Source organism: Aspergillus tanneri (assembly GCF_003426965.1).
Source record: "Aspergillus tanneri strain NIH1004 chromosome Unknown AapTan_4_pilon_pilon_pilon, whole genome shotgun sequence".
In the NCBI taxonomy this organism is placed as follows: domain Eukaryota; kingdom Fungi; phylum Ascomycota; class Eurotiomycetes; order Eurotiales; family Aspergillaceae; genus Aspergillus; species Aspergillus tanneri.
In genome coordinates this window covers 3,754,773-3,782,678 of record NW_022984631.1, presented here as the reverse complement: position 1 = coordinate 3,782,678, position 27,906 = coordinate 3,754,773, and the positions used below count along the sequence as shown (strand labels likewise).

Below are 27,906 nucleotides of genomic sequence, written 5' to 3'. Positions count from 1 at the left end.
AAAAAAGGGGGCGACAAAAATAAGCCCATAGTGACTAGTCGGAAGGGGAATCTCCTCCGGATTGACGACTGAACTTGCACGACATACCCCGTACTGCAGGGTTTAAGTCGAGGGGATAAAATGATCGCTTGGTTGATAGGTCGTTACCTGCAGCGTCTGGACTCTATCGAATTATTAAGTCTTTCCTTGACTTGGTTCGGCTAGTTCATGGAAAGGCAAAGGTCAGTGTGGTGGAAGAAAAGAAGAACACGCGTTGTTTTGGGCTGACGGGGGCCAAACCAATCGTTGCTCGTGACCAACGAGCTAAACCGCAACTAAATGGCACTAATCCTCTGTCTCAAGTCTCTTTCGTCGCACGAGGGTCTTTTCTCTCTTGCCAAGTCGAGTTCCACTCCTGACGCTACAGTATTCTTGTGATGATTATTATTAGTACGTCGTTTAGTCTTGTTCTTCCTTTTCTCTTCTGCTTGCTTCTAGTCCTCTACGATCACCGACTCCCCAGAATTCCTCCCACCTGCCCCCTTCCATCATCATAATCATAACTTATTTGCCCTCCTCCCATGTGTTGCTGTTCTCTGACCGCTTAGACCGTTACTGTTGTGGTGTTGGCGTCGGGGCTACTGGCTTGCGAGCAGACGTGAGGAGGGCTCGCCACATTGTCGAGTATAGTCATTGTAAAGACACACGTATGACGCTCCTTGCTGTGCGTCTCTTCTATGAACCGCCCTTGTGTCCCTAACATCCTTGGAAATGGTGATATCAATGGGCTTGGGCCTCTTGCCCATGATCAAATGCTCGAACTGTGGTATGGATGTCGAGATCTCTGCAATGGGAGACCATATCTGTGCAAAGACTGATCCAGGTATTGTTCATTCTTCCAATCTCCTCAACTCACAACTGACTTCTGAAAGCTGCATCGCCTTTGCCTTCAGCGCCTACAGAAGCCGATGATAGCATCAATATCAAAAGCTCTGGACGACCAGGTCCTCCTGCACCCATCAATCCTTCAATTGCTAGTATGTCGCTATGTTAAATGCGAAACTTCATAAGCACCCTAACCTTTTTTCTTTTTTTTCTTTGCCCCAGATCGTCCTTTCTTACGCCCCGACGCCACTATTGATCATGAATCGACCGCTCTCTCGCCGCTACCATCCCCGCTTCGCCAGGTACAGCGAAGCCAGACATCCCCTCTTCCAATCGAACCGCAGTCCTCGGAAATTGTCAGCGTAAACTCTGATATCCCACCTTTTCCCCTCCCCCGCTCCATGTCAGCCAAAGAGTCCCACTTCATGACCAGTCTGAAGGATGCAAAATCAGCACCACCAGTTCCTTTGCCACCATATGCAAGCTCCATAGAGCGACAGGATGTCGACCGGCTTCCCAGCAGTGCACATCGTCCATTTGAACTGGACGATGAAGCCGCCCCACCGCCACAACCATCGGTGCCGAAAGACGAGCTGTCATTCTTACCACGGATCGCACACAAGTATGTTAATTCCATTGACAGCAAAAGCAGCTACAGGTCCTCCTTTGCGAGCTCGCGATATGGTGACAATAATTCCAAACGCTCGACAGCAATGTCAGACCAGCGACCTTCGTTCAGTAGTGTGGACCAGCCGTACAAGTACCTTGAGGAGGATGCACCGCCTGTACCTTCCATCCATCATGGATCATTCACTGGCCCGGAATCCAACATGCTGCCATACTCGAAGAATGGGAACAGGGCAGAGGATAAAAGCACGTTTTATTTGGGATCTTCAGAAGGAACAAACTATAACGCACACCGCGAGGAGGCACCTTCTGGTTCGCTTCGTGTATCGTTCCACACCAACTCTGACCGCCTAAGTAGTGTTCGTGGATCTGCAGAGTTATTTTTTCGAAGCCCATCTCAAACCTCCTTTGAAAAGTTCCCTGATCCTCCTGACCATTCCGAAGAGCGAGCGGCGTCTACAGCACCCGTGGCTTATAAACCTTTCAGATCCCCTACCAACCACGCGCACCCTTCGACCCCAGAGATAGACCATGAGGAACATGATGACATCTACAGGAGGGGATCAGACGCTTCCATTGAGAGTACCCTGTCTGTATCCAACTTTGCTCGCGCCTTGGGATTAGATATTTCCGATCATACCGTGGAGAATTCGACAGTATCTTCCGATTCGTCACATTCTGACATGCGGAGTGGAACCTCGTTTTCCAGCCTCGCATCGGAGACGAGTATGTCAAGACGAAAGCCCTCCGACCAAGGACGTCTTGGGCCTGTAATCGAGGAGCAGCGGATTGATACGCGAACGCAACACGCTCTCCATGCTGGTGACCGCACGGAGAGCCCGGATGACCTTGTACCCCCTCACATCCACGACCCGCTTTTCAGTCCTGATTCTCCCACGGATCCTGCGATTCTTCAGGGTAGTGTGTCTCTTGTCCCAGACAAAACCAACAAGGCCCTTCCGGAAATCCCTCTAAAGGTGCGTTCCGCAACGGGACCAGTGTCTCACACCGCAAATAAGTCATCACAGAGCGACAAGACTCTTCCAGAGTTGCCAAGGTCTGCAACTGCACCAACCTTCCATATTCCGAATAAACCGTCACAGAGCGACAAGACTCTTCCTCTATTACCAAAATCCCCTGCGGTACCGGTGTCTCATATTCAAAACAAATCATCATGGAATGACGGGGCTTTTGTAGGGTCGTCGAATTCTGCAAGAGAGCCCTTTTCTCACACTCCTAAGAAACCGTCCTGGGATGATCGGAATGTTCTAGGATTGCCGAGCTCTAGAATGGAGCCAACTTCTCACACCCCGAAGAAGCCTTCGCGCGACGGAAGGATTACCCCGGAGCAGCCAAGATACGCAACGCAGACAGAGAGTCATACCTCTAAGACCCCTTCACAAAATGACAGGACTTTTACAAGTCCCCAGCGATCTTTAGAACCGGCGTCACATATCTCTAGACCGTCCTGGGACGAAAGGGCTTCTCCGGAACTACCTAGATCCAGAGGGGAACCAGAATCGCACATCCCAGTCAAGCCGTCAGGGGGCGACAGAGCTTTGCCAGGCTTACAGGTCTCTCATATCCCTAATAGTCTATCACAGGACGAGGGGACTTCTCCTAATTCTGCAACGGATCCAGCGGCTCGGACAGCGCCGCGCCCGAAAGGGCCTTGCCGGGGCTGTGGTGAGAGGATCCTTGGAAAGTCTGTGTCTTCTGCAGACGGGCGTCTTACGGGCCGGTACCATCGGGAGTGCTTTGTTTGCTACCAATGCAAAGTTCCTTTTCAAACTGCAGATTTTTACGTTCTGCGCGACCTTCCGTTCTGCGCTCTGCATTACCACCAGCGTAACGGGTCTCTCTGTCATACCTGTCTCACTGGTATTGAGGGACAATATGTCGAGACAAACGAACGGCAGGGCCGTGGCCCCGGCGACCTTCGGAAATTCCACCCCGAGTGTCTTACGTGCCGTACATGCAATGTGTTGTTGAACGGGGAGTATTTTGAGTGGAACGGACAGGTATATTGCGAACGAGATGCTCGCCGAGCTGCGGCATCTACACCTCCTCCTCGAATGCGTCGTCCAACAATGGCATCACCTCCAATGGCACATTCTCGCGGGCCTTCACGAGGACATCTTCCGCCTCCGGGCTATCCAGGTCGTGGTCGTGGGGGGCCACGTCTACCACCTCCAGGGGCGTTCAATGGGCCATATGGACCACCACCTGCCGCTCGTCGATTCCCCGAACGGAGAACCACAAGATTAATGATGATATGATAATTTCGACTGTAGATATTTGAATGTCTCGGTCATTGTCCTTTGCCTGTATATGCATGGACGGTGTTCAGCTTTATGTTTTATGTGGACTGCCATATACCCTCCCCTTCTTGTTAATAGATTTCCCTACGGGCTGTTATATTGATCATTGGCAGGATCTGATGTACAAATATATTGTATACTGCGCATAATATTGGTGTTATGACTGATGTTTGGGTATAGTCTTAATTGAGCAACTATGCCGGTGGACCGTATTGTTAATATTTGTTGTAAAGAATATCTATATCTATCACTAATTCGTTCTCGAGAATAGAAATTAAGTCCAGCCATGCTAGTAATTCTTCAAATATACCTATCCGTCACTATGGTCACCTCTATATACAAACCAGCAAAATATCCCATACACAATTGCTCGACTAAAAATAATCACAACCCCTGAAACAGTACCACTCCTCAGAGACAAATTCTCCTCTTTTCTCTAGTTCATTTTATTTTGAGCGTCAGTCAGAGTCAGAAGTAGGAATAGGATGTTGGTCTGCTTTGAAGCTGCCTAACAGGAGCCATTGACGAATGCTATCGTGGTCTAGAGCGGGATTGCAAAATCTTGAAGCAGATGATGCCAGCGCACTACGCTATACTGGTGAGTCGACAACATGCTTCCGGGTAGGTTAGTGGGGAGATCGAGATCGAATTGATATTATTCCAAATGCGCTGAGTCTGTCTTGCACTATTGACATTGTCGTCAGGTGAAGGCTTTTTTTTTTTTTTTTTTTTTTTTTAGAATAGTCCCCGTAACAAGAATACTTCTGACAACATGAATGGTCGTGCAAGAGCACCACTGCATCATTTCACATTTATATTACCATACTATTATCCGGGTGACATGCAGATTGTTGTGTCACTGCAGATCAAGTCTGAGCCGTCCAGCCACCAGCCAGGTTCATCATGCATGTGAAGGATACAACTGCACACCCCGCAGATGACGTGAGTTATACGACAGCCAAACCCTATATAAATCCAAATACTCCGCATAAGCTCATCTCTCTTCACCATTCTCTCCAGTATCTTTCAATAATCCAACAAATATGACCATCAGACCGGGCCAACCCTCCAACCTCCCCAACTTCACCCGCTATATAACAACCCACAACTCCGCAGGCGAAGCCATCATCCACTCGGAAACACCCGCAAACTGGATAAGTTTACGCAATGATACCCTCGGCTTCAGCGTTGCCTACACGACGTCCGAGTTCCCCGCGAACCTGAACAACGAGGCGGACGTTACCCAGAGCGAACAGGCCGTCACCTCCGGGTCTCTGGGTCTCGTCAACCCTGGCGGAACGGTCTGTCGCGTCGTGGACTTTGCACCGGGTAAACCGGGTATCATGCATCGTACGCGGAGTCTGGATTATGGGATTGTGCTGGAGGGTGAAATTGAGATGATGCTGGACTCGGGGGAGAAGAGGCTCTTGAAAAGAGGCGATATTGCGGTTCAAAGGGCTACGATGCATCAGTGGCGGAATCCGAGCGAGACGGAATGGACGAGGATGATGTTTGTGTTGCAGGAATGTCAGCCTGTAATTGCTGGGGGGAAGGAGATAGGGGAGGAGTTGAAGGGGAATAATGATATTAATAGGATGAGGTGATACTCTGCATCGATATGAGCAGTGAATCTGAGTGATGTTTATTAATTTGTGCCATCCTGTCAACATTCTTAGCTGTGGATGTTTATATCAATCTACTGTCCTACTTTAATAACAACCTTTCCAAAATGATTCCCACTCGCAAGGAATTTGAACGCCTGATCTGCCTCTGCGAATGAGAATAACCGATTCACCACCGGCCGGATCTGATGCTTCTCATAAAACGCCACTACCTCCTCGAATCGGTCCTTGGGCCCGTTGATAATCCCCTTGAGTGTGACATTCCTTCGCAGCGTAAGTAAATTGAGATTCGTCCGGTCATCCGACGCATCCACTTTGCCAGAGACATAGCCGATACAATTGATTAGGCCGCCGAACGCGATGCAGTCGAGACTCTTCCTAAGGGTTTGCGCGCCTCCTGTTTCAAGAATAATATCTACGCCGTGCTTGTCCGTCACCCGTGTCACTTCATCTTCCCAGTTTGGCTGGGTGCGGTAGTTAATGGTGTAATCTGCGCCGAGGGCCGTGGCCTGTTCCAGTTTCTCATCAGAGGAGGAGGTAATGATCACTTGTAGACCACGTCAGATATCGACCCGAAGAGTAAAAGAAGCAAAAATCCATGATGGAACCAAAATGTTACTAACCCTTAGCCCCCGATGCCTTCCCAATCTGCAACCCAGCTATCGCAACGCCCCCAGTCCCCAGCACCAGGATAAATTCCCCCTCTCCTCCATTCTGACCCATAGGTCTCATACCATTGATGGACATCCAAGCCGTCACGCTCGCAATGGGAAGCGTACTCGCTTCCTCATCGCTCAGGTAGCCAGGCGCGCGGACCAGCGCCGACGCGGGAAACACTCGATGCGTCGTCAAGACACCAGACAATGGTAGACCCAGGCTGCGAGACAGCTCCTTCTCCGTGACCTGACCGGTCTGATGATCGGGAAGGAAGGTGGACAGTACGCGATCACCGACTTTCCAGGTCGTGACGCCCTCGCCGATCTGGGAGATGACCCCGCACATGTCGGAACACGGGACGACGGAGTGGGTTTGGTTGACGGATTTGTGGTGGTTGTATTCGCCGCTGCATACTGCGTAACTCTTAGCTTTATATATTCGAAAACGACATCTTGATGATTGTGGAAGTGATGGAAGTACCCTCCACATCGCGGAAATTCAATGACACTGCGTGTACTTCAACAAGAACCTCGCCGTTCCCGGGTATAGGCGCAGGGGCCTCTGACAATTTGAACGAGTCCAGTCCCGTGAGGGTGGAAGTCCATTGCTGAATGGTTGCCATTGTTTCGACGTCTGTTTTCGACTTTTCTTGCAGGAAAAGAACCTTGCTGGGTTTACAAGGTCAATTCCATGGAGGATGTTCGAGAAAAATTGGAGATATCCAAACGCTTAATAATAATTCGGTAATAACTTACAACCTCACTAGAGGCCCACTGTGGGGAATCGTCAGGCAAAAAGTTGGTACGCAGGAGTTATTCTGGTGGACGGGAAATGGAAATCAGCATTGAATATTGTAGAGTCGAATTTATACACTTCTTACGCAGCGGAAACTATGCATAAGTCAAATCAGCTCTTACGAGGAAAATAACATTGATTAGAGTTCATTATGTTGAACTGTTCCATAGATCAGGAGGCTGCGACATCTGATTATTGAGCTTAAAATCAATAATAGATTGAGGTGCTATTTTTCTGGTCTTTAAAATGCCAAATATTCAGTTGTCTAGGAAGAGATATAGCTACGAAAATTTGGGACGAAATTGTTTATACTCTTATTTAAACAAAGTATATGTCTATTAAACCCTCGGCAAAGCTTGGCCGAAGCTCTCTCATATAAAAAGAAAGCAAGGGGGATTCTTAACTATCCACTGCAACTTTGCCTCGTTCCTGACAGTAAAAGGTAGTGGAAAAATTTGTTAAAAAATATACTTACTCATAGTGCAACGTATGGCTTCTGGGTAAGTATTATTTTCTGTGCAAGGATCGATCCAAAGTATAAACGGGACAAAATTTCCTAATGAAATAAAATAAGACTATAGAGTGTGATACTGAATCTTCCTGTTACCATATATGGAAAAAAAGAAATTATGTTGGCAGCAACTTAACCACTGATTATAAGTCCAACCATGCCGAAATCACGATCATCGTCTCCTGACGCTCCCTGCAAAGACAGGATAAGACCGCAACCCTCAGCTCATCTTATTGCATCTAGATGGAACCACTCCGGCTAGCCAGTAAGTAATTGACCCTGTTCCCGACTATCTCCACTAATTCCATAACTTAATAGGTAAAAATAAACGACGATAAATCATGCGTCATGCGCAGGGGGTTTATCACGCATTGATAGTCACAGGACTGTACACCGTGCTTCAAGATAATCGTGTCTTTAATCCTTCCAGCGTTAAGAGCTATACTCACAGGACAGTAAGGCGCCTGGTGTATCCTCCATTTATACGCGCTTGGACTGCAAGTAGTTCCCTATCAAACTCTAGGGCTACGTATATGCGAGCCATCCATTCTTCTCGTCTCTTTCTGTCGGTTAAGCGTTTTCTGCCTCCTAGTGATATACTTTTATGTTCTGTAGAAGTCAAGGGAGAGTCACAGGAAGAGGAAGACACTGTCAGGTATTGAACATGTAGAACCTATAGGATAGGCTATGTACAAAAAGGAATTTTTGAAGAAGGAAAGAAAGAAAAAAAGAGATTGGTAAACAAATACGAAAGGAGAATCATGTGTTGTGGGCCATCAAGAGCCAGTAGAGACTTCAAATAGGCTACAACCCTTTACAGACACAGCCTGCTTTTATATGTACCTTCAGTTCCAGTCCACGATTCTTTACGTTGGACATGCTCCGCGATTGCGACCCATGCTCTCGTTTAATTTTCTTTCAGTAATAGATAACGTCTTAACTCACTTCAGCCCATGTGTGCTAAAACCGGGTTGATGACCCAAATAGGGGGTCTACCATGGGAAAATAATAGCAGCCCCCAGAGCCATTGCAGCAGCAGAAACCCCAAGAACAGCACCCAGTCCATCCCAAGCAGACGTCCTTGGACCCAGCCTACCTGCAGCATTCGACGTAGATGCAGCAGTACCTGTAGATCCAGTGGCCGTGGACTCAGCTGTGCCAGTGCCTGTGCCAACTGACTGAAGATCGGATTGATGATGGACAAGCGTCACCATGGGCATGTAGGATATGGCAGTCAACAATGACTGATCAATACCATACAATGTTTCCGTGTAAGTCGTCAGAATGGAATCGGTAGCTGTGGGTGTTTCCCAGACGTGGGTGCGCGTGGAGCTACCGTACGTGTATAGCTTGGTGGATGTTTCATATTGGTATTCATCATGCTCGTAGACATAGCAGCCTACAGTTGGCTTATAATCTGGCACCAGAGAGTAACATCCGCCCAGATTGTCTGGGGTCATAGTGCTGGGAGTTGCGTCAGCGATTAATGCTCTTCCTTCTTTCCTACTGCATTGCAAAAAGAACTCACCTCGGGCAACAAAGTGCCATGGTTTGGCTCGGTTCCAATATTCTCGCCAACAAAGTTGCTGGGTCGTCGAAGGAGGGATAACGCTCGCTTGTCGAGGTGGTCAGGATTCCCGACTTACTGAGCGACTTGTTCCCGTCGCGTGCGGCCAGGCCCACTGTCGCCCATCCAGAGGGGCAGTACAGGCCTGGGGAGTAATACCCTCCATACCCAACCCACATATCATAGTCGCGCGATGCTGTTGCCGTCACGGTGGCGGTTGGAAGGCAGCCAGAATCGAACTCTTTGGTACATTGAACAGCATATTCAATACGCGCGAGGGAGTCAGTCACGTAGCCGAGTTGAAGATTGTCTATCGCAGAACAGCTCGTGGGCTGGGTGAAAGTCGTCGTAACAGGGCCATAGTTCTCAAAGTTCCACCATCCACCAGCGACTGAAACGTTAGGCATGGCTGCGATTGCTGGTCAAGTCTACGGTCTTAACCACTTCTCGAAAGATTTAGAACAGAGCATGTGAGAGGAGTAATATCTGGATTTTGAAAGGGGAGCGGGCCCATGGTCATGTTAAATGCAGGGGTCTCGCTTCTGTGGCGCAACAACAACACCCTCGAAAGCTGTTAGGGTGTTCAAATGAGACTTAAAAGTGCTTGACTTATCGGCGGGCAATCTCCTCTGATCCTCTCGCTCAGCAAGCGAAAGGCCGCCTAGGCCGGCTTGACAGGGACCAAAACCAATTTCAACCTCCTTCTAGTGCTCAGTCGGGTTAGTGATGTCTTTCAGGGTTGCATGGTGAGGTCAAATACTTCTCTTAGCCCCAAATTTTCGGGCTCGCCAAGACCTCCGCCAATATCTAGCGCCATGACAGTGGGCAAACTGCGGACACTATTGGATTCTCTAGGCAGCATTATCCTTGCCGGGGGGAGATTGCGTGAAGTAGCGCGCTTTTCTATATCCGAACATTCAGGTCAAAAGCTCAGAGTTCCCCAAAAGGAAACTTATCTCTGGGCCTTACTAGAGGAGTAAGAGGACCCAATAAGTCGCTTCCTGTTAAAGCGTATACGTGTTCTGTGAAGGAGAATATCTGCTTATTCGGTCAAATAGAACCTGCAAGAGTAACAAGGGCTCCTCATAAAGAATTCCGATGGGGCTCTACTGCGTGACTTGCTTGTAGTAGGAGCATTGATTCAGGAGCATTTTCCACAGGGAGGGCTACAGCCACACCTTGCTCCCACCACACACACTACACCTAATTTAATTTCGTGATCACCAGATAGGGCATAACTTTAGGGCGTATTACATCATTTTTACCTCCACATGTAACCTTCTTTTTAACCACATTGTATCTGATTACGCATACCAACAGAACAGTATAGCGTTGGAATGTACTCCCAACACCTTTTTAAGGCTTTACACTGGCCCTATTTGTCCAATAAATATAATATTAATAAAAATTTATCATTCCAGAAGCGATCCCGGAAGCGGCCTAAAATTATTATTACAGAGCATAATCATGGACCTAAACCTATCGACATGCATCCAACACTACGCCATATCGGTGTTGGGGAGAACACAGAGATATATAGATAGTAGAGTGGCCCAATTAGGTGTAGTAGGTATGGTGGGAGCGAGCGCGATATGGCCGTAGCACTGCCCTTTCCAGATTGATACTGCCCTCCCCGTAGCAGACGCACAGTCGACCGGTCTTGCCTTGCTTACTGTTACAATCGATTTGGCTAAACTCATCTGGAACCTCAATTGAAGTGGCATTAAGCGTTCGTACGGGATCAACCGCATTCCCCTCCTTACATACACCAAGGTGTGGGCGAACTAGCTTGGCTGTACCGGTATTACCAAGATATAACAGTTTAGTTCTAGGAATAGTTAGGATTCACTTAAGAAACGGGACGTGACGCCACTGAGAAAATAGGCAAAACAGGACACTATTCTCACCAGAATCGGATATTGTACAGTACACATTAATATTTCTTTATTCACTGCCACGAAGGCTGGTATGATCTAAGGTATTCTATGAAATAAGTTAACTGCATTCCACACAGGGGGATGTCTCAGCTAAAGCCTCCCTTTGCTCATCCACTACAATTCTACCTTGCTGCGGAATGAGAAGTGTGACACTGGGCTTTGTATAGTACATTGATAAGCGACGAATATCAACACCAATGGTAGAAACTAGCTTGCTGCTAAACCCTCCATGTAATCTCGAAATTTTGCCTCACTTCCTTACTGTTCTCTGAATTTATCTGTCTTTTCTAGTGCATTTTTTCCTTCTAGTCTATTGCACAGCACATTATTGTCAAAGTCACGTAATGAGTGGCTTAAAAATGAATCCTTATATGGAAATTGTCCCATCTCTTGGATATATTTTGAAGGGTTGTAAAAGCTGCTTCTGCGAGCACAATACGTTTCGTTAAATATCCCTTGATATGGCGCATTTGAAAATGCCGCTAAATTGTCCATTATTGGTAGAGGGGATATCACATATAAGTGTTAGAAAGGATCTGCGCAACATAAGTAGAAGTTACTGGCTTACCTAAATAGTACTAGACATAAGGTAATAAACTTCTGTAGCTGTTGAACAAAAAGGAAGGGGGCCTGTGCCATCGCCACGGTCAGACAGAGGTATGAGGTGCGGCACTATTCGGCTGCTTTAATAATAGCGGAGCACAGGAGGAATTAGGTGACAAATACTTCTTGGAATCCCTTCAAAAGATGGATTATAAACAGTCCGTCCACTTATTGTTTCGAAGAGGATCTTGAAATGCGAGCGCTGGCAAGAAGTTCGGCAGTGACAATTGATCGATCATCTTTCCAGAGATGCCATATGTGTTATCAGAGAAATCCTGATATGCAACTACGAACGAAGCCATGTATACGTCAAATAGCCCCGCAAACTTCTTTGGAAGGCAGAATTAATTTTGAAGCCTTGACGCGAGCTGGGGGGCTCTGGAATCGCGCTGACCACAGTTGTATCCATTAGCCATCGTCCGTCACCTGTTTGGGACATAGTTGATGTGTAGTCATTGAGGTTTTCCTCCTTGGTGAGGCTGAAAGTCTTGGGAGGCTTACAAACTATAGAAACATTGCATCAGACATTCAGGCTGTTTGCAATGAAACCAAGCCAATGGCTGGCGCGCGTGAATAGGGTCACTCACATTTACCTGTGAACAAGTTGTCGATGGTTCTTTGGATACGCTCCACAGGATCGTAGGTAGATCTGACCTAGTAGCTGAATTCCATGTTCGAACCCCATGTCGCATTATTCCACTCCGGACTGGTTTCCTTCCAGACCAGCTTGTTGGCGTGTGTGTTACGTATGCACCCGCATTGGCAGCTAATTTGACATTGAACTGGACAGCACTGTGTGGACAATGAGGGTCCTGTATGGGGCGGGAGAATGGAAATTGAACTGGCCGGTCAATTTGCTGTTACATTATTGGGCTTTAATACGTGCATAAACCAGTCACAGCACTAGTGTGGGTGGAGACGTACAAAGGTACCTACATGGGTGCAATTTTTATTCCATGGCTTGGCTGCGACCACATAGATTAGGAAGAAGTAGAGGTCACTATGCTACCCAGGATGGGGAATATGATAGCTGAGAGCCATTGCCATTGCCTGACTGATGAAACAATTGGTGGATGCTTATGCACGATTCATGATCTAGAGCGACCTTACACTTCTTGGAATCTATTTTTACTGGTGACGCGCGCTGTCGCACGCGGATGCCCTGAAACGATGTGGAAATATGGAAAATAAATGAAAGTAATAGCAATGGGGAGGTGATTAAGTAGGGTATTAAACCTTGCTGAGTTGTTTTTGTGATTAGTCTCGGACATGAAAGAAAGGTGTCCGAGAAAATCGAGTGTCATAAGAGTCGAGGAGATATTTCCGAGCAAACTCGGTCAGTGCTAAACACAGGCATGGGAGATATGTCTTGCAAAATCTGCAGCAAAAAAAAGTAGAGTGCAAACCTGCGGGACAGGTAAGTTGCATTTAGAAGACTGGAAAATGTGAGGGGTAGAATGTCGACATGATAAGTAAAAAGCATAAAAGTCTTGCTGGTGGAGAAGCAGGCTGATGAGAGACATTGGAGCCTGATCTTAACGAGAGCATCTAGATATCTCCTAGGACGATATAAGCAGGAAAGTCTCCATATACAGAATCTAACAGGTAATCCAACAGGGTTAGATCCGTCGTAGTATACAGGCGTATTTCATACCTATTTACTCCATGTTATATATTCTGACAGAATATGAACACTAAATGTGGGATGGCGATAAGCCAGTATGCAAGTAGAAGTAGAGCATAGACCGGAGGGGCTGGCGGCCATGAGATCAGAAAGCAGATGCAAAATTGAGAAAAGGCATACACAAAGCTCTTAGCTGTGTAGACCAATAAATTAGTATAACCTTAGAAGACCATGTAAATGAGACTTCCCTCGGAACAGGCAAGTAGAAGAACTAATTCATGCACAGGTTAAGGATATTACAACCAACAAGAATCTTGGGACATCGCAGCAACAGACCAAACGGAGAGCGCCTTATGTGGACGAGTGCTCCATTATTAATAATAGGGTCGTCGCTCTCCTCTGCTCGGTATGTCTTTTCATCCTCTTTAAGCGCATATTCAAATTGGTTACTAGGGGCCGAGGATGCGGTCCCCTGAGGCACATGAAAGCGGCGTCCGTAGACAACTTGTCCAAAGACAACAGTGTACTGGTGAAACTTTCTGCAATGGTTCCGTCATTCAAGCAGTGCTGGTCCAGATCATCTGTCTCGAAGTCGTGGATGGACATAGGCGATTTTTTCAATATTTAGCTGGGCAAACAGGTCATTGTCGAGGACGACAGCCGTACGGAAGAGAACACCCGGTCTCGGTTGCAGTCCAAAGACAGCGCCGCACAGTAGTAGCGATATCCCACAACCTAGAAAAGAAGAAGGCAAAGCTGCCCCACAGTCTTCCTGTAGCAAGATGGTTCGGAGCCAAGAAAGATTTGCGTACTTGATGCACGTATCAAAGAAGCACTGCAACTTTACCGCATTGCCAGTAGAATGGGACACAAGACGGGCAATCGGTGGTAGAATCTCGTGCGGAATTTGAGTCCTTTGATTTAAATACTCTGATAGATTCACTCAGTAATTGATTGATTGATTGTACATTGTTAAAATGGAATCAGTACATTAGAATAGTACACTATAAAGCTATTAAAGCCCCTTTTATTACAAACCCTCCGAAATGTGACCTTATTTACTTCATGTGTCTACATAATAGAGCTATATGATTTTCTGTGTCTATTACTGGAGTATGTGACCTTGCCTACGATCCTGTCTTGTTCTCGTGCAACTTTTATTATATTACAATCTTCCGAACTTCTGCTGATCCTAGTTAAACTATATCTAATTTGAATATCATACTAATCGCTTCTTCTTCATCATCGAACACGCAGTTTCGCGAATCCAACCTTATACTACTAGATTGGACCCTGTACAATTCAATATCATGATCGATGGTACCTCGAATTTCCTAAGAGAAATACGTGCCATATTCTATTGCTGTAGAGTAAGATTTATACAACACAAAGGAAAGGGTAAGTAGATAACTGTTTATAAACATAAGAGACCATTTAAATATTACAAATGCAGTGCATGTCTATCATCTATATGCACACTGCACCAATATTTGTAGTTCAATCTATACTATCGCCGCACCATACCGAAACCCCTTTTTGTAATGACCCCAGCCCCAGCCAAGGCGCCTTTTCGACCGGGCCCAAAGTCCGGGCGACCACCCAGTGTGCCAAATATATCTCCAATATAATTGCTCGGCCTGATACCAGCGGCAAAGGTTGTATCCCATGCATTCAGAATGCCACTGATGACTTTAATACCGGCAATATACAAATTCTGCACCGCGGGCTCGAACGCACCCTGATCGGCATACATCAGATTATCAATCGCCAACTGGCCGGGATACGGACGCTCGAAGTCCGAAGCCGTGCGCATGACGATGATACGAGAGAAATCCGTGCGATTATGGTAGGATGAACGTAGCAGCGCCTGGAGTGTGGCGTTATCTTCTTGTGCCGTGGCACAGTATTTGCCTGTTCCGTTGGTGAGGAGCTGGGTGGTGTTATCGAATCCTTCACTGAGAAGCGTTCCGCTGTAGTAAACGTCGGAGGTAGCGACGTCACATTCCACTACCGACGGGGTCTGCGTGGCCGCCTCGTAGACGCCATTAGCTGTGACATAGTTGCTGCGGTATTTCTTTGCCATGTCGGAGTCCGCGAGGGCGGCCTCCCTAGCGAACGAAGCAGCTATGGATCGTAGCTCGGAGTTCACCTCGAATACTTCGGTGCCGTAAATACTGGTCGGATACTGGTCTGGCGCGTGCGCACCTTGTGGAATATAGCCGGTTGAGTAGTTATGGGGGAGTTCTCGGAGATCAATCTCGTACTGGAGAGCGACTTGGATGGCGAACCGTGCAAAGGTCACTCCGCAGATCGTGCCAACCTTGGGGTTGATGCCGGCAATACCGGCAACGAGGAAGTAGGTATGGGTCAGATCGAAAAGAGGGGAGAAAGCAATGGATGATACTGTCACGGCGGCGTTGATTTCTCCTTCGCCGGTTATGAGCTGGCAAACGCTGTAGTCGGCAGTGCAATGCACATCTGGGAAGAGAGGCGAGGCACCAGGAATAGTGATATTGTGAGCCAAGAGGTCGAACTCGGGAATTCCCCACCAGGCAGATGCTTCGGGTTCAAACTAATGCTGTTAGATGTGTTTTCTTCTGTCGAACAGTGCATACCATAGACACAATGAACACTTTCGGTGTAATCTTATGGGGTGCATGTTTGACCTCTGCATTGTAGGGCCATGATGCGGGTTTCGCGGTGACAGCAGAAAGTAGAGAACTGCTGGCAAAGAGCAAGCCAGCACTGAGAGACCGGAAAAAGAGCATGACTTCTGATGTGTGTACTGTGCAATTCAGCGGCATCTTCCAGAATATCGACCGATATAGTAGCTATTAATATAGACCCCTGCAAGACTCTTCAGTGCATCAGCAACCGGGGGTCGCCGGCCGAAGCCTCAGGCATGAGTAAATCATGCCGGCAGTACGTACGGCAGTGATCCCGATGCGGCATGATCAGCGGGGATAAGACAATAAGGCGTAAGCCGCGATAAGCACCTTCAGGATTTCCATTGGCCGATGGGAGATAGCAGATATATTAGTATTCTATATAGATTAGCAGTATGGATTTGAGTGTTACTAATGGGAATCAAGAGCAGATACCGGGATCTTAGCCTATCGTAGATATTAAGACATGGTCTCTAATCATAGCGTTTCCATTTGCCTAGCAGATTCAGTTAACTTACACTGGATGCAGTTTAGATAAGTGATGGGTCAAACAAATTAAAAAAAAAAGATTGGCCAATCATACATACATACATCGGTGTCGTTAATCAAACACTTAGCTAATTCATGACTCAATACCAGATATTCCTTGAATATGGCATAGGACAGAAACAGGTAATTCCTTCAGTGACTAGCAATACAGTTGACTCATAATTCATACTCTACCTTATACATCAGAATTATCCCTAATTAAACACACAAAATCAAAGCAAAGTATGTGTAACAATTCTCCATTTCCCATCTGACGCCTGACTGCACGTCGTTGACCCAGTCGCCAAATACCCCTGATTACTACGGAATGAGCGTCTCCTTCATATACGGCTTGCTATCCAGCGTCAGGATCGGCGTCTGCAGAAGAGCAGGTTTGCTTCGGAGTTGGACAGTTTTTCAATTCGGGCCCAGGATTTGCAGACGTTATGGCCGTCCAGAGCGAGCGTTCTTTGATGAGGAGGTCTTCGCGGATGCGGTCGTGGATGGGTGGCATGGTGTGTAGCGATTCTCTAGGGTTTGAATGGGTGGATCGTTGTGTTTATTAATTTACATATTTTGGATATGTCAGGTACAATGTGATACGCATTTTAGGAATTCTGGTTGAAACTGGATTGACCCATGGTATAAGAATGCATGCTGACAGTACACTGATGTCATGCTCCTGGCTCAAGTGCATGACGTGTGATGCCGATCGAGTGAATTACAAGGTCCGGTGTCTTGTCGAGGAACTCCAATTGGAATGACTAAGATCAGCCATCTCTGCCTGTTGTTTGTTGATTGTGGATAAATTGTAGATAGTGAATGTACAGTGGGTGAGTGGTTTGGAAAGTGACCGCTATCAGCCGTGAGCGTTCTGGTTCGGTTATCGGTAGACTTGATGGAGAGCATTATAAACTTGACCGGGGGCGTGTTAACGTCCTATAAGACGTAATCTTGAATTGCATGTTTAATTAACATGATCTTTGTTACATTGTTCGATTTCCGTAGCAAACCCGGTCGAATGTATTCTTTTCCATAGGCTAGGGCTCGACATACTACATATGGTTAGATTCTACATTATTAGAAATTTTGGCGATATGATACTTATAGCACTACGATAGTGGACGCAGGTCAATAAGATTTAGATGTGCAGTTCGCTAGACACATTTAAGCAACTAATAACTCCAAAAGCAAGAAAGGGACCACAACTTTGTAGCAATCAGAAAGCCCTACACATTAATATTCAGCATTCACAAATCCATAGGATACTCCATTAAACCTGAGCTCGAATTTAATGTATCCAGACATAGGGGTCATAACGATATTGTAATTAGCTTTATAGTACTTCTTACCTTTAGAGTTCTTTGTTTCAAAGTGATCTTTAGTGACAGACCGAAGATCGTAGTGGAGTTGACATACAGAGACGTCTAAACATCCAAATTAGCTTAACGGTGCCACGGGACAAGCCTTCCACCACGAGTTTTCTCGCAGGAGCATATTTCTTGTGACAAAGGTATAAGTCGGTCGTCCCACAGAGGTTGCTTGGATTATATGGGCCGACTATCCAATAAAAGGAAGTTTAGTGGGATTGTCTTCGGTGATGGATTGACTCTATAAGAAATGGCTGAGAAATTCATGTCTGGACATGGAACGGTTTGTGTCCTTTTTGATATACCAACGTATCTGATTACCCTCTTTCCATTGCTCGTGAGGACCACCAGGCCTCGTTGGGCCTATGTCTCTAGGGGTTATAGGTGGCGTAAAAATCGATTCCATAATGTTGATGGGTAATTCATTCAATAACTGATTTCCACTTGATCCGTGTTGGACCGCGCCTCTGCATCCATTAGTAGTGTCATGTGCAGTGTCATCGGTACATGCTGTACTACAGCGGACCATCTGTAGATCATTAGCCTCGACTAGATAGAAACATTGGCGGGTGAACTGACGTGTTCCGCGGCTGTATCACCTTGTTAATCCCGAGAACGCAAGGAAGCTATGCAACGCACCCATCCAGCTGGATAAAGCCTACCTCTACCCCGATCCCAATATCGTCTTCGACACTGGGCATCGGCACAGAATACACCATCAAGTTCCTTATCAAATTTTGGCTTAATGGTGTCCTGACAATATTGAAGAGCCATGTAGTGTGATTTTTCGGGCATTTCATGGTGTTTTTCTCGACCAGACAGCTGGCTCAGCAAGTTTTCGAAGCGATCGTCCAACACTGTGGATCCGTACATTGCACCTATCATCTTAGCTGCATTCCTCTGTCACTACACACGAGAGAATGTACCTGCTCCGGCTAAGACCCCCGATACACTAAGGGATGGTCTCTTCAGAACGTAAGAGACCAAATCGACGGTGCTAACGCCGGCATAAACCACAAGGAGCGTGTCACCGTTCTACAAACTGTCAGCGTATGGTTCCAATGACAGTAATAAGTTATTCCCCTCGATCAACCTTCCATCCATCGCTCCCAGACAGTACAGTGCTGCTGCTTCGGGCTCAGACACCAAAGTGACACGACCGGCAGACATGTCTGCCTTCAAAGCCACTCTCATGATCGCATCCTTTGCCATATCCGATCAAACTGAAGGCACAGTCAGTTGCAAGAGACCCTAGATGTGAGTGACCAGATGCGAATCGTAGGCCCCCGCTACATCCACGGCGGTCTTGTCGTGCTCTCTCAGCAGCAGGTTAGAAGCCACAGAGGGCTGGTACTAGGATTTCTGACAGTTATCGAGAAGGAGCCTTGAATGACTTGGTTTGATAACTCCGTAGAGCTTGGAGCCCGAGTAGGTGATTGTTGTCCGGTTCTTGGGGGCAGTTCCTGGATTCATTAGAGTAAGCAGAGCTGGGGAGACAAGAGACATACTGTTTCCGCACCCAGGCCAAGTAGAAACTATTTCAGTTTCGGCAGCTCAGCTATCTAGGCATCATGATATACCGCTATAGCTGGTCGAAGTCTAGCGCGAGTGGCCTGGAGCGTTCAGAAGAGAGCATCATGTGAGCAAAGTGGGTTCAGAACATCCTGTTTGGTATGTGTCGCTCACGGAAGAAAATCATCAAATTCTGATTTATATACAAGTGCTATTATCACATATTGGCAATGGAAATACACAACACAGTCAGAGTTCGATCAGAATGGCACATTGACCACACAGGATATGAGCCCTCGAGCAAGCCTTCCGCGCATATTTGGCTTGAGCTCTGACCAGACATGGCCATGGAAAATTGTACTCCTTATATACCATTTGCCAGGAGAATCGTAACCCCATTCCTCAGAGATGGTGATAAGCAGTAAAACACTCCAGGAAGCTCTTCTCCACAAGTAATAGCTGAAGTCGAGATGATTGAGAATAAAAAGCCACATCAATGCGATAGCGATCTATAGAACTAGAGTACTAGCTCGGGAGCGAACGAGAGACCAACAACAAGCAGACCCTAAAACTTCTAAAGAAAACCAACACATTGAACTATTATCCTGATCCATTAAACGATGAGGAAGCGAGTAGCATCATGACGGTGCTCCCTCGACGCGTCGACGCCTGGGTGATAAAAAATTTCGCAGACATAACCCGACTGAAAGGTCCGCCATCGTTGAGAATCACTCAGGCTGAGCGTCCACATACCATGCCCTATTTTTTGGGCTCCTGCACATGCCGTGATGAATACATCTGCCGGCATATCTTCTCGTGGACTATCCCAGGACCTGAAACCGTCCGAAAAGAAGATCACTGGAGACTCATGCAAGCGAGGATCGTCCAAGACTGTATTGTATCTTCCGTCCGTGCCATTGGACCGAAAGTATTAACCGAGCAGGCCCACATGTCGCCAGCCACTGACGAGTCGCTAGTAGCATGGCATTCAAGCACATGCACTATGGCACACCAAGGTTTGCGCTACGATTCTCTGGCCCGAGTTCGGGCTGGGTGAATATGCATGCACCCCACCGGGAGGCAGGATGGCGCGGTTAGCACAAATCATGCAGCAAATGCGCCAATTTCAAGTGGACAATTGAGCGACTGGAATAAGTATACTATTTGTCCACAGTGCGGCGTGCCAGGTGCACACGGATAAGATGAAGAGCGTCACGAGCGGAAAGCAGATGGTACGGCTGAGTCTATGGCCGGGATTATGCGAAGACACTGAGGGCGGGAAGCAAGGGTTTGAGCCGAAGCTAGTATGGGGGGTTGAACCGACGGGGACATAAGACTGAAATCACCAGGAGTGATTGAGAGAGCAGTGAGCTGTGGAGCAGTGAGCACTAGTTGGATACGAGGTCGGGCCTAAGTACGGAGTATTGGCGCCAACCATCTTGTAGTTTTTACCGGGGTTAATCTTAATTTAGTTAATTTAGTTAATTTGAATGATTGATGGTAAAATGACCAAGTAAACCGAAGAAAACGCATCATCCGAATTAAACGCCATTGGCAAATCCACTTCCCCCAGCATCCGTATCAATCCGCACTGAATCCATCAACCCACAGACTTCAAACAATTTCTTTGGTCCCAACCCATCCGGAATACCAGTAATACCATCCTTCTTCAATCTCTCTAACGCTCCCTTGATACCTAGATACGCCGGAGCCAGAGACGCAAACGAGAAGATCATAATCCGGAACCCCATCTCCTGAGCCTCCTTGGTAGTAATCACCGGCCCGGCCCCATTCTCCACCATGTTCAACAACAACGGCCAAGGAGCTAGATCCTGCACGGCCTGTCTTGCCTGTTCCTTGGAGGTGAACCCCTCGAGCAGTCCAACGTCGGCGCCTAGATCACGCGCCGCTTTCAGTCGCTTAATACACTCGTCGTAGCCGTGTTGCTGCAGCGCGTCGGTGCGCGCAATCAACACAATGTCAGAGTGCAGTCGGTCCTTGGTGAGTTTCGCAGCCCGGATCCGAGTCAGATATTCTTCGATGGCCACGACTTTCTTACCGGCGAGATGGCCGCAGCGTTTGTTTTGGATTTGGTCTTCGATGTGGAAGCCGGCGACGCCGGCTTGGATGTATTGTTGCACGGATTTGGAAACCATTAAAGGGCCTATATCGTCAGCATTTTTATATAGAATATATTGGAGGCGGAAGAAGTATACCTCCATACCCCGTATCCATATCCGCAATGAGAGGCGGTCCATACGGATCCAAATTCGCAATCATCTCGGCATTAGTGCGCATATCGTATAGCTGAGCCAGGCCCAGGTCGGCCATACCCAGTCTGGAGGCCGTTGTTCCAGCTCCAGTCTAATTTATTAGATATCTCACTAATGGCATGGATACGGTAGAGGGAGGTACCATGTAGAGAGCCTTGAAGCCAACCTCCATAGCCACCCGCGCAGACAGCCCATCATACACACCGGGGCACACGATCAACTCGTTGGAGTCGTGGAGTTGACGACGAAGTTTGGAGGCTCCGGCCAACATGTGCAGCGACACGGTGGGCTCCTGCCGCGTGCCATTGACTTCGTAGTAGCCGTCTTTTTCAACGGTGATGGTGATGGCCATGCTGGAGGTGGAGTGGGAGGCGGAGGTGGACGTTGAGATGGGGGTGGAGGGTTCTTCAACTTTCATTATGTGTATCTAAACTCAAGAAGATGAGATACTATCTTTTCTGAATCTTAGAAGTGTCTGAACTAGGAGCTTCTGAGGTCAAAGGAAGACCTTTATATAGGCCATTCTCATACCTCGGAGAAAATTCCCTCCGGGATGAAACCCTGGCGCATCCTACCAACCTCCCCATGTACCGAGTAGTATAGAATGCAACTCAAGTACTTGGCTGAAGAGAAGGTCATGCTCAATTGCTCATCATCAACCGGGGTCCCGACGAATGACAAGACCGAACCAGATCATTGCAGCACTACCTGGGACATATCCGGAGTCCGGAGACCCCGAAACGAAACCTTCCAAGGTCAGATGAGGGGGGAATACCCCCCGTCTCTTCCCAGAGTAGAAATTGCAGACACGATCTTGGCGAAGAGATAAGCAGTTGGCCCTGACGATGTGGAGCTTGTCCCCAGACAAGGGGATGGGATAAGTCCGTGTGAATAGGCGAGACTTCCTCCAGACCAGAGGTGACTGCACGCCAAGGGTTGGCAGCGAGTCACTGGCTCAAAAACTGAAAAGTAGGGCTTGTCAAGATGTATGTCAGACTGCGGGTTGTGATCCGCATTGCTCGGTTCTTGGCCTCATATCTTTCCCTTTTTATTTTATTTCTCATTTTTGCTGCATGGCTAGCCCCGTGTTTGTGGGTTGATCTGCGTTTATTCGGAGGATTTCTCATTTATTTCCCTTTATCCTTTTTTTTTTTTCATTCTTTTTTTAAAAAATTCATTTGATTCCGTGTCCAATTGTCAGTGTCGAGAATATAAAATATGGAATATGAAATGCGAAAAGCAAACCTAATCAGAAGCATAAAAAGTAAGTCTAGACCAGAATTACTCAATCAATAGCGTAATTCATCCATCGACTCCATCAAAGTACATACCTACATATAGGCATTTGAACTGGCTGACTCCACGACAAGTCTAATAAGACGCAGGTGAAACGACAGGCTGAGAATGATGGATCCAGACCAGTCAGCCATCCACGAGGACTCCAACCAGGGACGGGTGAAGAGAAAGCACCGCAGGAACCCTAGTAAGAATCAAAATTAATATCCGGCCATATATCACCGAGTAGTACTGACTGTGGCTGTGCTGAATCCCCGGAAGTCGAATTTTGAACTCTTCCTTCGGGACGAAATTCGCCGGAGCCGTCTTTCTCTCTTCTCCCAATACCTCTCTACTCCATAGATAACTGAGAACTCAGCCTGGTAAGGAGCAGATCCACCGTCCTCAGTCCTCTCCACGGAACGGCCCGTAAAAGAAGGGGAAACGGAAGATCTGGTATGGTGCCGAGAATCGGGTTTCAAAGCCAAGGACCTTGGCTGGGCCCGGCGGAGAGGAGATGAGCTCAACTGCTGAAGAGATGGAGAAGAGGGGGAATGTCGTAATCGGGGATTCCTCCGGAGTTCTGCGGTGGTGATTGTCTGTCGATCAAGTGGTGGTACACATCCCGTCTATCCAACTATCCCATCCATCCCATTCATCCCATCCATCCCATCCTATCCCGCCTATCCCGCCTATCCGTCCATCCATCCATGCATATGGATAGTACTCAGGTTATACAGCATTGAGGCGGAGTTGGCATGTGCTTTCTTCTTCCTTCTTTTTTTTATTTTATTTTTTAACAAATAATGAAATAAATAAAAAATAAAATAAAAAACGAAAAGAGAATGCCAAGATAAGGCCAAGAAACTAGTCTTGATAAACATCCGCACGGCACGTTCGAAGCGATTGGACAGGATCCGTCGGGGATGGAGCCTTTGAACCGGGGCTTGATCCTGGTGATTGATGCCGAGTTACGTAGGCTGCGGGAGTGACCCGGTTGGATTTGTCATGAGGCATTATCTGCTGTCCATATTTGGGTTGTTATGGCTATTAGCGTCATGGTATCAGGGTTATCAAACATGGAGGCTCTGCCGTGCTGCACAAAACATCATCCGATTACTCAGAAACTTCTCGCCAAGGAATCTCTGCGAATCAATCCCCTCAGCGCTTAGGTCATATTTGTCGATCGCCATGTTGAGTAGTAAGTAGTAAGAGGGCCTCATACCCAAGTAATCCTGCAGAATTCTCTGCACGATGGAGACGGAATTGGACCTGATTCGTCTGATGGTTATCTCCGTATAGTGTCAGTCAGCTTTGACCCACTAATTGCTAACTAATGTTGAATGACAGAAGTCTCGGCTTCTTGGCTTCACAGTAGAGATATTTATTAGACATTATGGAAATATTTCCTGTCTATATTGGTAGTTCATCCTCTCTATTGCCATGTTAGACCTGAAGAAGAATCGTCTCTCGACCTTTCTGAGAGCGGAGATCCAGCCTCAATATGCCCATTGGCCTCTTCTCGCCTGCTGTTTTTCTTCAGGTTTAGTGGATAGCACGATTTACAATGGTATGTATCTCATTCCCATGCTCAGACATTCCTGACGGCTAATGATATAGCGTACAATACATTTGTCTCGATGCAAACCGGTCCGTCTCCGCAAATCGATACAAATACATAATCCACATATTCAGAACTGATGGAAATGCATAGGAAATACAATCTTCGTCGGCCTCGGCGCATCCAATCTCAACCCCCGTCCATACGGCTGGGCTCGCTCCCTCACCTCCATCGGCTGCTTCATCATCGGTTCATTCATCTTCGCTCGTCTGAACCGTTTCCTGGGCGCGACAAAACGAGGAACCCTCATCCTCTCCTTCCTGCTCCAGGTCATCATGCTGATTATCACGGCCGTCCTGGTACAAAGCGGTGCCATCGCCGGCATCCCGAAGAATAATACCTCTTCCACCGATACAGAATGGACCCAGGAAGCACCCATCGTGCTCCTGAGTATCCAATCCGCCGGACAGATCGTGGCAAGTCGCGCGCTGGGATTCAATGAGATTCCAACTGTGGTTATCACGAGTCTTCTTTGTGATTTGATGTCGGACCCGAAGCTGTTTCTTGTGCGGAACGAGAAGCGCGATCGGCGTGTGATTGCTTTCGTGCTCACTATGGTGGGTGCTATCGCTGGTGGTTGGATTACCAAGGGGACTGGGAATATCTTCGCGGCGTTGTGGATTGCGACGGGGTTGAAATTGGGGATTGTGCTGGGGTGGATGGGGTGGTCTTCTTCTATATAATATAACTATATTGTGGTTTAGTATTAGATTACTGAACCATTAGAGTACTGATTATTCGATGATATCAAGCAACCCAAATATTATCCTCCGCAAATCCACCCACCACCCAGGAATCAGGAAAATACCGCTGCAACACCACCGCCTCATAATCCATATCATCAACGCAGTAATCACCGCCGGAAGGCGCAATATGCGCACAGTGAACATCCGGCCGATACGAAACCATATGTTTATGAACCTCCCGACAGAGGAGTGTATTCCTTCCGAGTTCAAATGGCATTCCGAACCGCGTCTCCATAGTAAGAAACTCCACACACTGCTCATGACTCTCGTAGTGTTCATACGATGCACAATTTTGCATACTAACCTCGCACACAGTGTCGGCAATCAGTCCCGCGACGCGAGTCTTCGCCTCGTCTACCGTCGTCTGGAATTCCTCTGCCGCGAGACGAAGTAGTCGGTCGACGTAGTAGTCGAACCAGCGGAATGTAGCGTCGTACTGTATGATCTGGCCATCCTGGTTGAACTCGATCCAGGTGTCGATGGTGATGGGGAGGATGGTCTGGAAGGCTGTCACGTTGAATGTGACCACCGTTGTGGCGGACGCGATGCGGTCGTTGCCGCTGAATTGGGTGATATCATAGGCGATAGGTACACCGGTTAGACTGACAGATTCCGGCTGCGTGAAGAGTCCGAAGATGTATTCGTTGTTGAGATCGCGGCCGGTGAAGGTTCGGGTGATGTCGACGCGGCCGTGGACCTATACATAGATATTAGTGATATAGGATGTACGATGTAGGATGGGATGAAGGCTTACATTCTCAGCGAAGACGGACGTGTCGGTGGCGTTGATCTGCTTAGTATTGGCTGGATAGAGGAATTGCGTCCAGAAGTGGTTCTCCAGCGTCCAGAGCTGGTCCACGGTGAATGCCTGGACCAGGGGGATTAGAAGAAGCCAGTACATGATAGATAGATAGATAGACGGGCAGATAGATAGACAGAGATACATAAAATGAATAGAACTAAATTAATTGATGACTGTTTGACTGAAGATGGAAGAGTATTCAAGGGATGGCGTAAGGGGTTTATATGTACACAGCCACCATTCCAGTCCTTGATTCAAGCCATCTGACAAACTTGTATCACACGATCGGGTGCATCTTATGGAAGATATTCCTGGAATCATATCTCTTCTTGACCTCGCGAAGTCGAGGGAGATTCCCCCCGTAGATGTTCTTCACCACCACGTCGCCCGCTATTTCGTCAGCAGTCAGCATGTTATTCTTTGATCTCAGTCAGGGGATCTTACGTTCGGCATAATTGATATACTGAGGAACATCCTCCTCCGGTCCACTCCGATCAAACTCCTGCTGGAACCGGGACTGAATATCTCGAGCCCACTGCCGATACACGGCATCCATCTCCTCGCTCGTCCACCGCAGTGTCAACAGTCCATTCTGCGTAGCACTCCGATTGGCAAACGCTGTAGCCTGCAAGGGCACATCGCAGGTCCGACGCATATCGTACCACTCCAGCAACAAGGCGGGTATCAAGTCGGGATGCTCGTCGTTCTTCGCGTTCATCTCGTCCAGCACGCTGCGCAGGAACCGCGCATCCAGCGGCGTGCGGAAAAACACCCCCTTGAACGTCTTGCGATCGCCGTACGTCGCCATTGGATTCTGCAACGAATTCACCTGCGAGTACGGGATCATACGGATCATGTTGACCATCGGTTCCAGCGCCAGGAGGTCCGCGAATCGACGCTCGCCCTCCTCCTGCGTGCCGTTATAAAACACCAGCACGTTTGCCAGCATACTCGGCGCCCCCGGCGGCTGCGCCAGAATACACATCGCCCCCGACCGGGGATCCGTTTTCTCCATCAGCTGGTTCAAGGCCTGCACCACTCCTTCCAGCTTCTCCGGCGCAAACGACGCGATCCCCGCATACACGGGGTCGGACTGCGGATACGCCTGGAACGTGAACTCGACCACGATGCCGAAATTGTATCCCGCGCCGCGCAAGCCCCAGAAGAGATCCTGATGGGACTCCTCGGACGCTGTAACCACCTCCCCGGTGGCCAACACCACCGTCGCCGATCGGAGATTGTCAATCGTGAGTCCGTACTGTCCGCTCAGCCAACCGTACCCACCTCCCAGCGTCAATCCGCCCACTCCAGTGTGGTTCACTGTGCCCCCGACCGCGGCAAGCCCGTACTGCGCCGCAGTCTCGTCCACGTCCTTCCACACTGCGCCGCCGCCCACCCGTAGCGTCTGCGTCGTCTCGTCCACCGTGACGCGGTTCATCCGAGATAGATCAATTACCAGTCCGCCGTCGCTGGAACTGGTTCCCGCCACGGAGTGTCCGCCGCCTTTGACGGCTATGTCTATCCCGTGGGTCTGGGCCCAAAGTAGCGCTGTGCGAACATCGTCCGTCTCAGTGGGCATGACCACCACTCCCTGCCTAGTTAATATATGCTTATACATACCGAAGGATAAAGGATACTTACAGCGGGTTTAACTCCCGTCTCGGACCATCGACGCAAACTCTCCTGATACCCCGGGGAATCCGGCGTGTAGACAGTGGAGGAGTGCAGCGTGCTGCGGAGGGATTCCAGAGCAGTATTCTCGATAGCCATGTCGTATAGGTGTATCCTCTAACAGGGAATAGTAAGAAGGACAGATCAGATCCCTGAGTGGGATCGACGCGGGAGTGGTGGTTGCTAGTGCGCTTAGCGAGCCGATCTCCACCGATTATACAATCGATCTTTCGGAATGCTTCCGGTCAAACATTAGTACGATTTATGTTTGATATTATGCTTGATACTTACGCATAATAATATCAAATGTAAAT

The 27,906-nt window shown here is 48.0% G+C and overlaps 11 protein-coding genes across 11 annotated transcripts; 4 read left to right on the top strand and 7 right to left on the bottom strand.

Moving 5' to 3' along the window:
- Positions 1-750: 750 nt before the first annotated feature.
- Positions 751-3,770, top strand: ATNIH1004_006429 (uncharacterized protein; the record flags this gene model as incomplete). The annotated part of the gene is made up of 3 exons (XM_033571061.1): positions 751-862; positions 912-1,016; positions 1,087-3,770. 3 exons carry the CDS (start codon positions 751-753, stop codon positions 3,768-3,770), a joined length of 2,901 nt encoding a protein of 966 aa, XP_033427093.1.
- A 1,085-nt stretch (positions 3,771-4,855) lies between these two features.
- On the top strand, positions 4,856-5,416 carry ATNIH1004_006428 (cupin domain-containing protein; the record flags this gene model as incomplete). Its single annotated transcript, XM_033571060.1, has 1 exon — positions 4,856-5,416. One exon carries the CDS (start codon positions 4,856-4,858, stop codon positions 5,414-5,416), a length of 561 nt encoding a protein of 186 aa, XP_033427092.1.
- Positions 5,417-5,508: 92 nt separating this feature from the next.
- Positions 5,509-6,713, bottom strand: ATNIH1004_006427 (zinc-dependent alcohol dehydrogenase family protein; the record flags this gene model as incomplete). The annotated part of the gene is made up of 3 exons (XM_033571059.1): positions 5,509-5,981; positions 6,058-6,504; positions 6,572-6,713. The coding sequence occupies 3 exons, from the start codon at positions 6,711-6,713 to the stop codon at positions 5,509-5,511; spliced, it is 1,062 nt and encodes a 353-aa protein (XP_033427091.1).
- Positions 6,714-8,389: 1,676 nt separating this feature from the next.
- On the bottom strand, positions 8,390-9,371 carry ATNIH1004_006426 (uncharacterized protein; the record flags this gene model as incomplete). The annotated part of the gene is made up of 2 exons (XM_033571058.1): positions 8,390-8,861; positions 8,926-9,371. The coding sequence occupies 2 exons, from the start codon at positions 9,369-9,371 to the stop codon at positions 8,390-8,392; spliced, it is 918 nt and encodes a 305-aa protein (XP_033427090.1).
- A 114-nt stretch (positions 9,372-9,485) lies between these two features.
- Positions 9,486-9,781, bottom strand: ATNIH1004_006425 (uncharacterized protein; the record flags this gene model as incomplete). The annotated part of the gene is made up of 2 exons (XM_033571057.1): positions 9,486-9,668; positions 9,725-9,781. The coding sequence occupies 2 exons, from the start codon at positions 9,779-9,781 to the stop codon at positions 9,486-9,488; spliced, it is 240 nt and encodes a 79-aa protein (XP_033427089.1).
- Positions 9,782-14,635: 4,854 nt separating this feature from the next.
- On the bottom strand, positions 14,636-15,896 carry ATNIH1004_006424 (purine-nucleoside phosphorylase; the record flags this gene model as incomplete). The annotated part of the gene is made up of 2 exons (XM_033571056.1): positions 14,636-15,700; positions 15,744-15,896. The coding sequence occupies 2 exons, from the start codon at positions 15,894-15,896 to the stop codon at positions 14,636-14,638; spliced, it is 1,218 nt and encodes a 405-aa protein (XP_033427088.1).
- A 2,222-nt stretch (positions 15,897-18,118) lies between these two features.
- On the bottom strand, positions 18,119-18,904 carry ATNIH1004_006423 (uncharacterized protein; the record flags this gene model as incomplete). Its single annotated transcript, XM_033571055.1, has 5 exons — positions 18,119-18,221; positions 18,272-18,282; positions 18,332-18,570; positions 18,619-18,727; positions 18,839-18,904. 5 exons carry the CDS (start codon positions 18,902-18,904, stop codon positions 18,119-18,121), a joined length of 528 nt encoding a protein of 175 aa, XP_033427087.1.
- Positions 18,905-19,844: 940 nt separating this feature from the next.
- Positions 19,845-20,346, top strand: ATNIH1004_006422 (uncharacterized protein; the record flags this gene model as incomplete). The annotated part of the gene is made up of 2 exons (XM_033571054.1): positions 19,845-20,132; positions 20,185-20,346. The coding sequence occupies 2 exons, from the start codon at positions 19,845-19,847 to the stop codon at positions 20,344-20,346; spliced, it is 450 nt and encodes a 149-aa protein (XP_033427086.1).
- Positions 20,347-20,745: 399 nt separating this feature from the next.
- On the bottom strand, positions 20,746-21,829 carry ATNIH1004_006421 (isocitrate lyase/PEP mutase family protein; the record flags this gene model as incomplete). The annotated part of the gene is made up of 3 exons (XM_033571053.1): positions 20,746-21,368; positions 21,421-21,568; positions 21,620-21,829. The coding sequence occupies 3 exons, from the start codon at positions 21,827-21,829 to the stop codon at positions 20,746-20,748; spliced, it is 981 nt and encodes a 326-aa protein (XP_033427085.1).
- Positions 21,830-24,195: 2,366 nt separating this feature from the next.
- On the top strand, positions 24,196-25,056 carry ATNIH1004_006420 (YoaK family protein; the record flags this gene model as incomplete). Its single annotated transcript, XM_033571052.1, has 3 exons — positions 24,196-24,322; positions 24,373-24,402; positions 24,467-25,056. 3 exons carry the CDS (start codon positions 24,196-24,198, stop codon positions 25,054-25,056), a joined length of 747 nt encoding a protein of 248 aa, XP_033427084.1.
- A 64-nt stretch (positions 25,057-25,120) lies between these two features.
- ATNIH1004_006419 (FAD-binding oxidoreductase) lies at positions 25,121-27,691 on the bottom strand (the record flags this gene model as incomplete). The annotated part of the gene is made up of 5 exons (XM_033571051.1): positions 25,121-25,816; positions 25,874-25,987; positions 26,205-26,311; positions 26,366-27,512; positions 27,563-27,691. The coding sequence occupies 5 exons, from the start codon at positions 27,689-27,691 to the stop codon at positions 25,121-25,123; spliced, it is 2,193 nt and encodes a 730-aa protein (XP_033427083.1).
- Between the last annotated feature and the right edge of the window lie 215 nt (positions 27,692-27,906).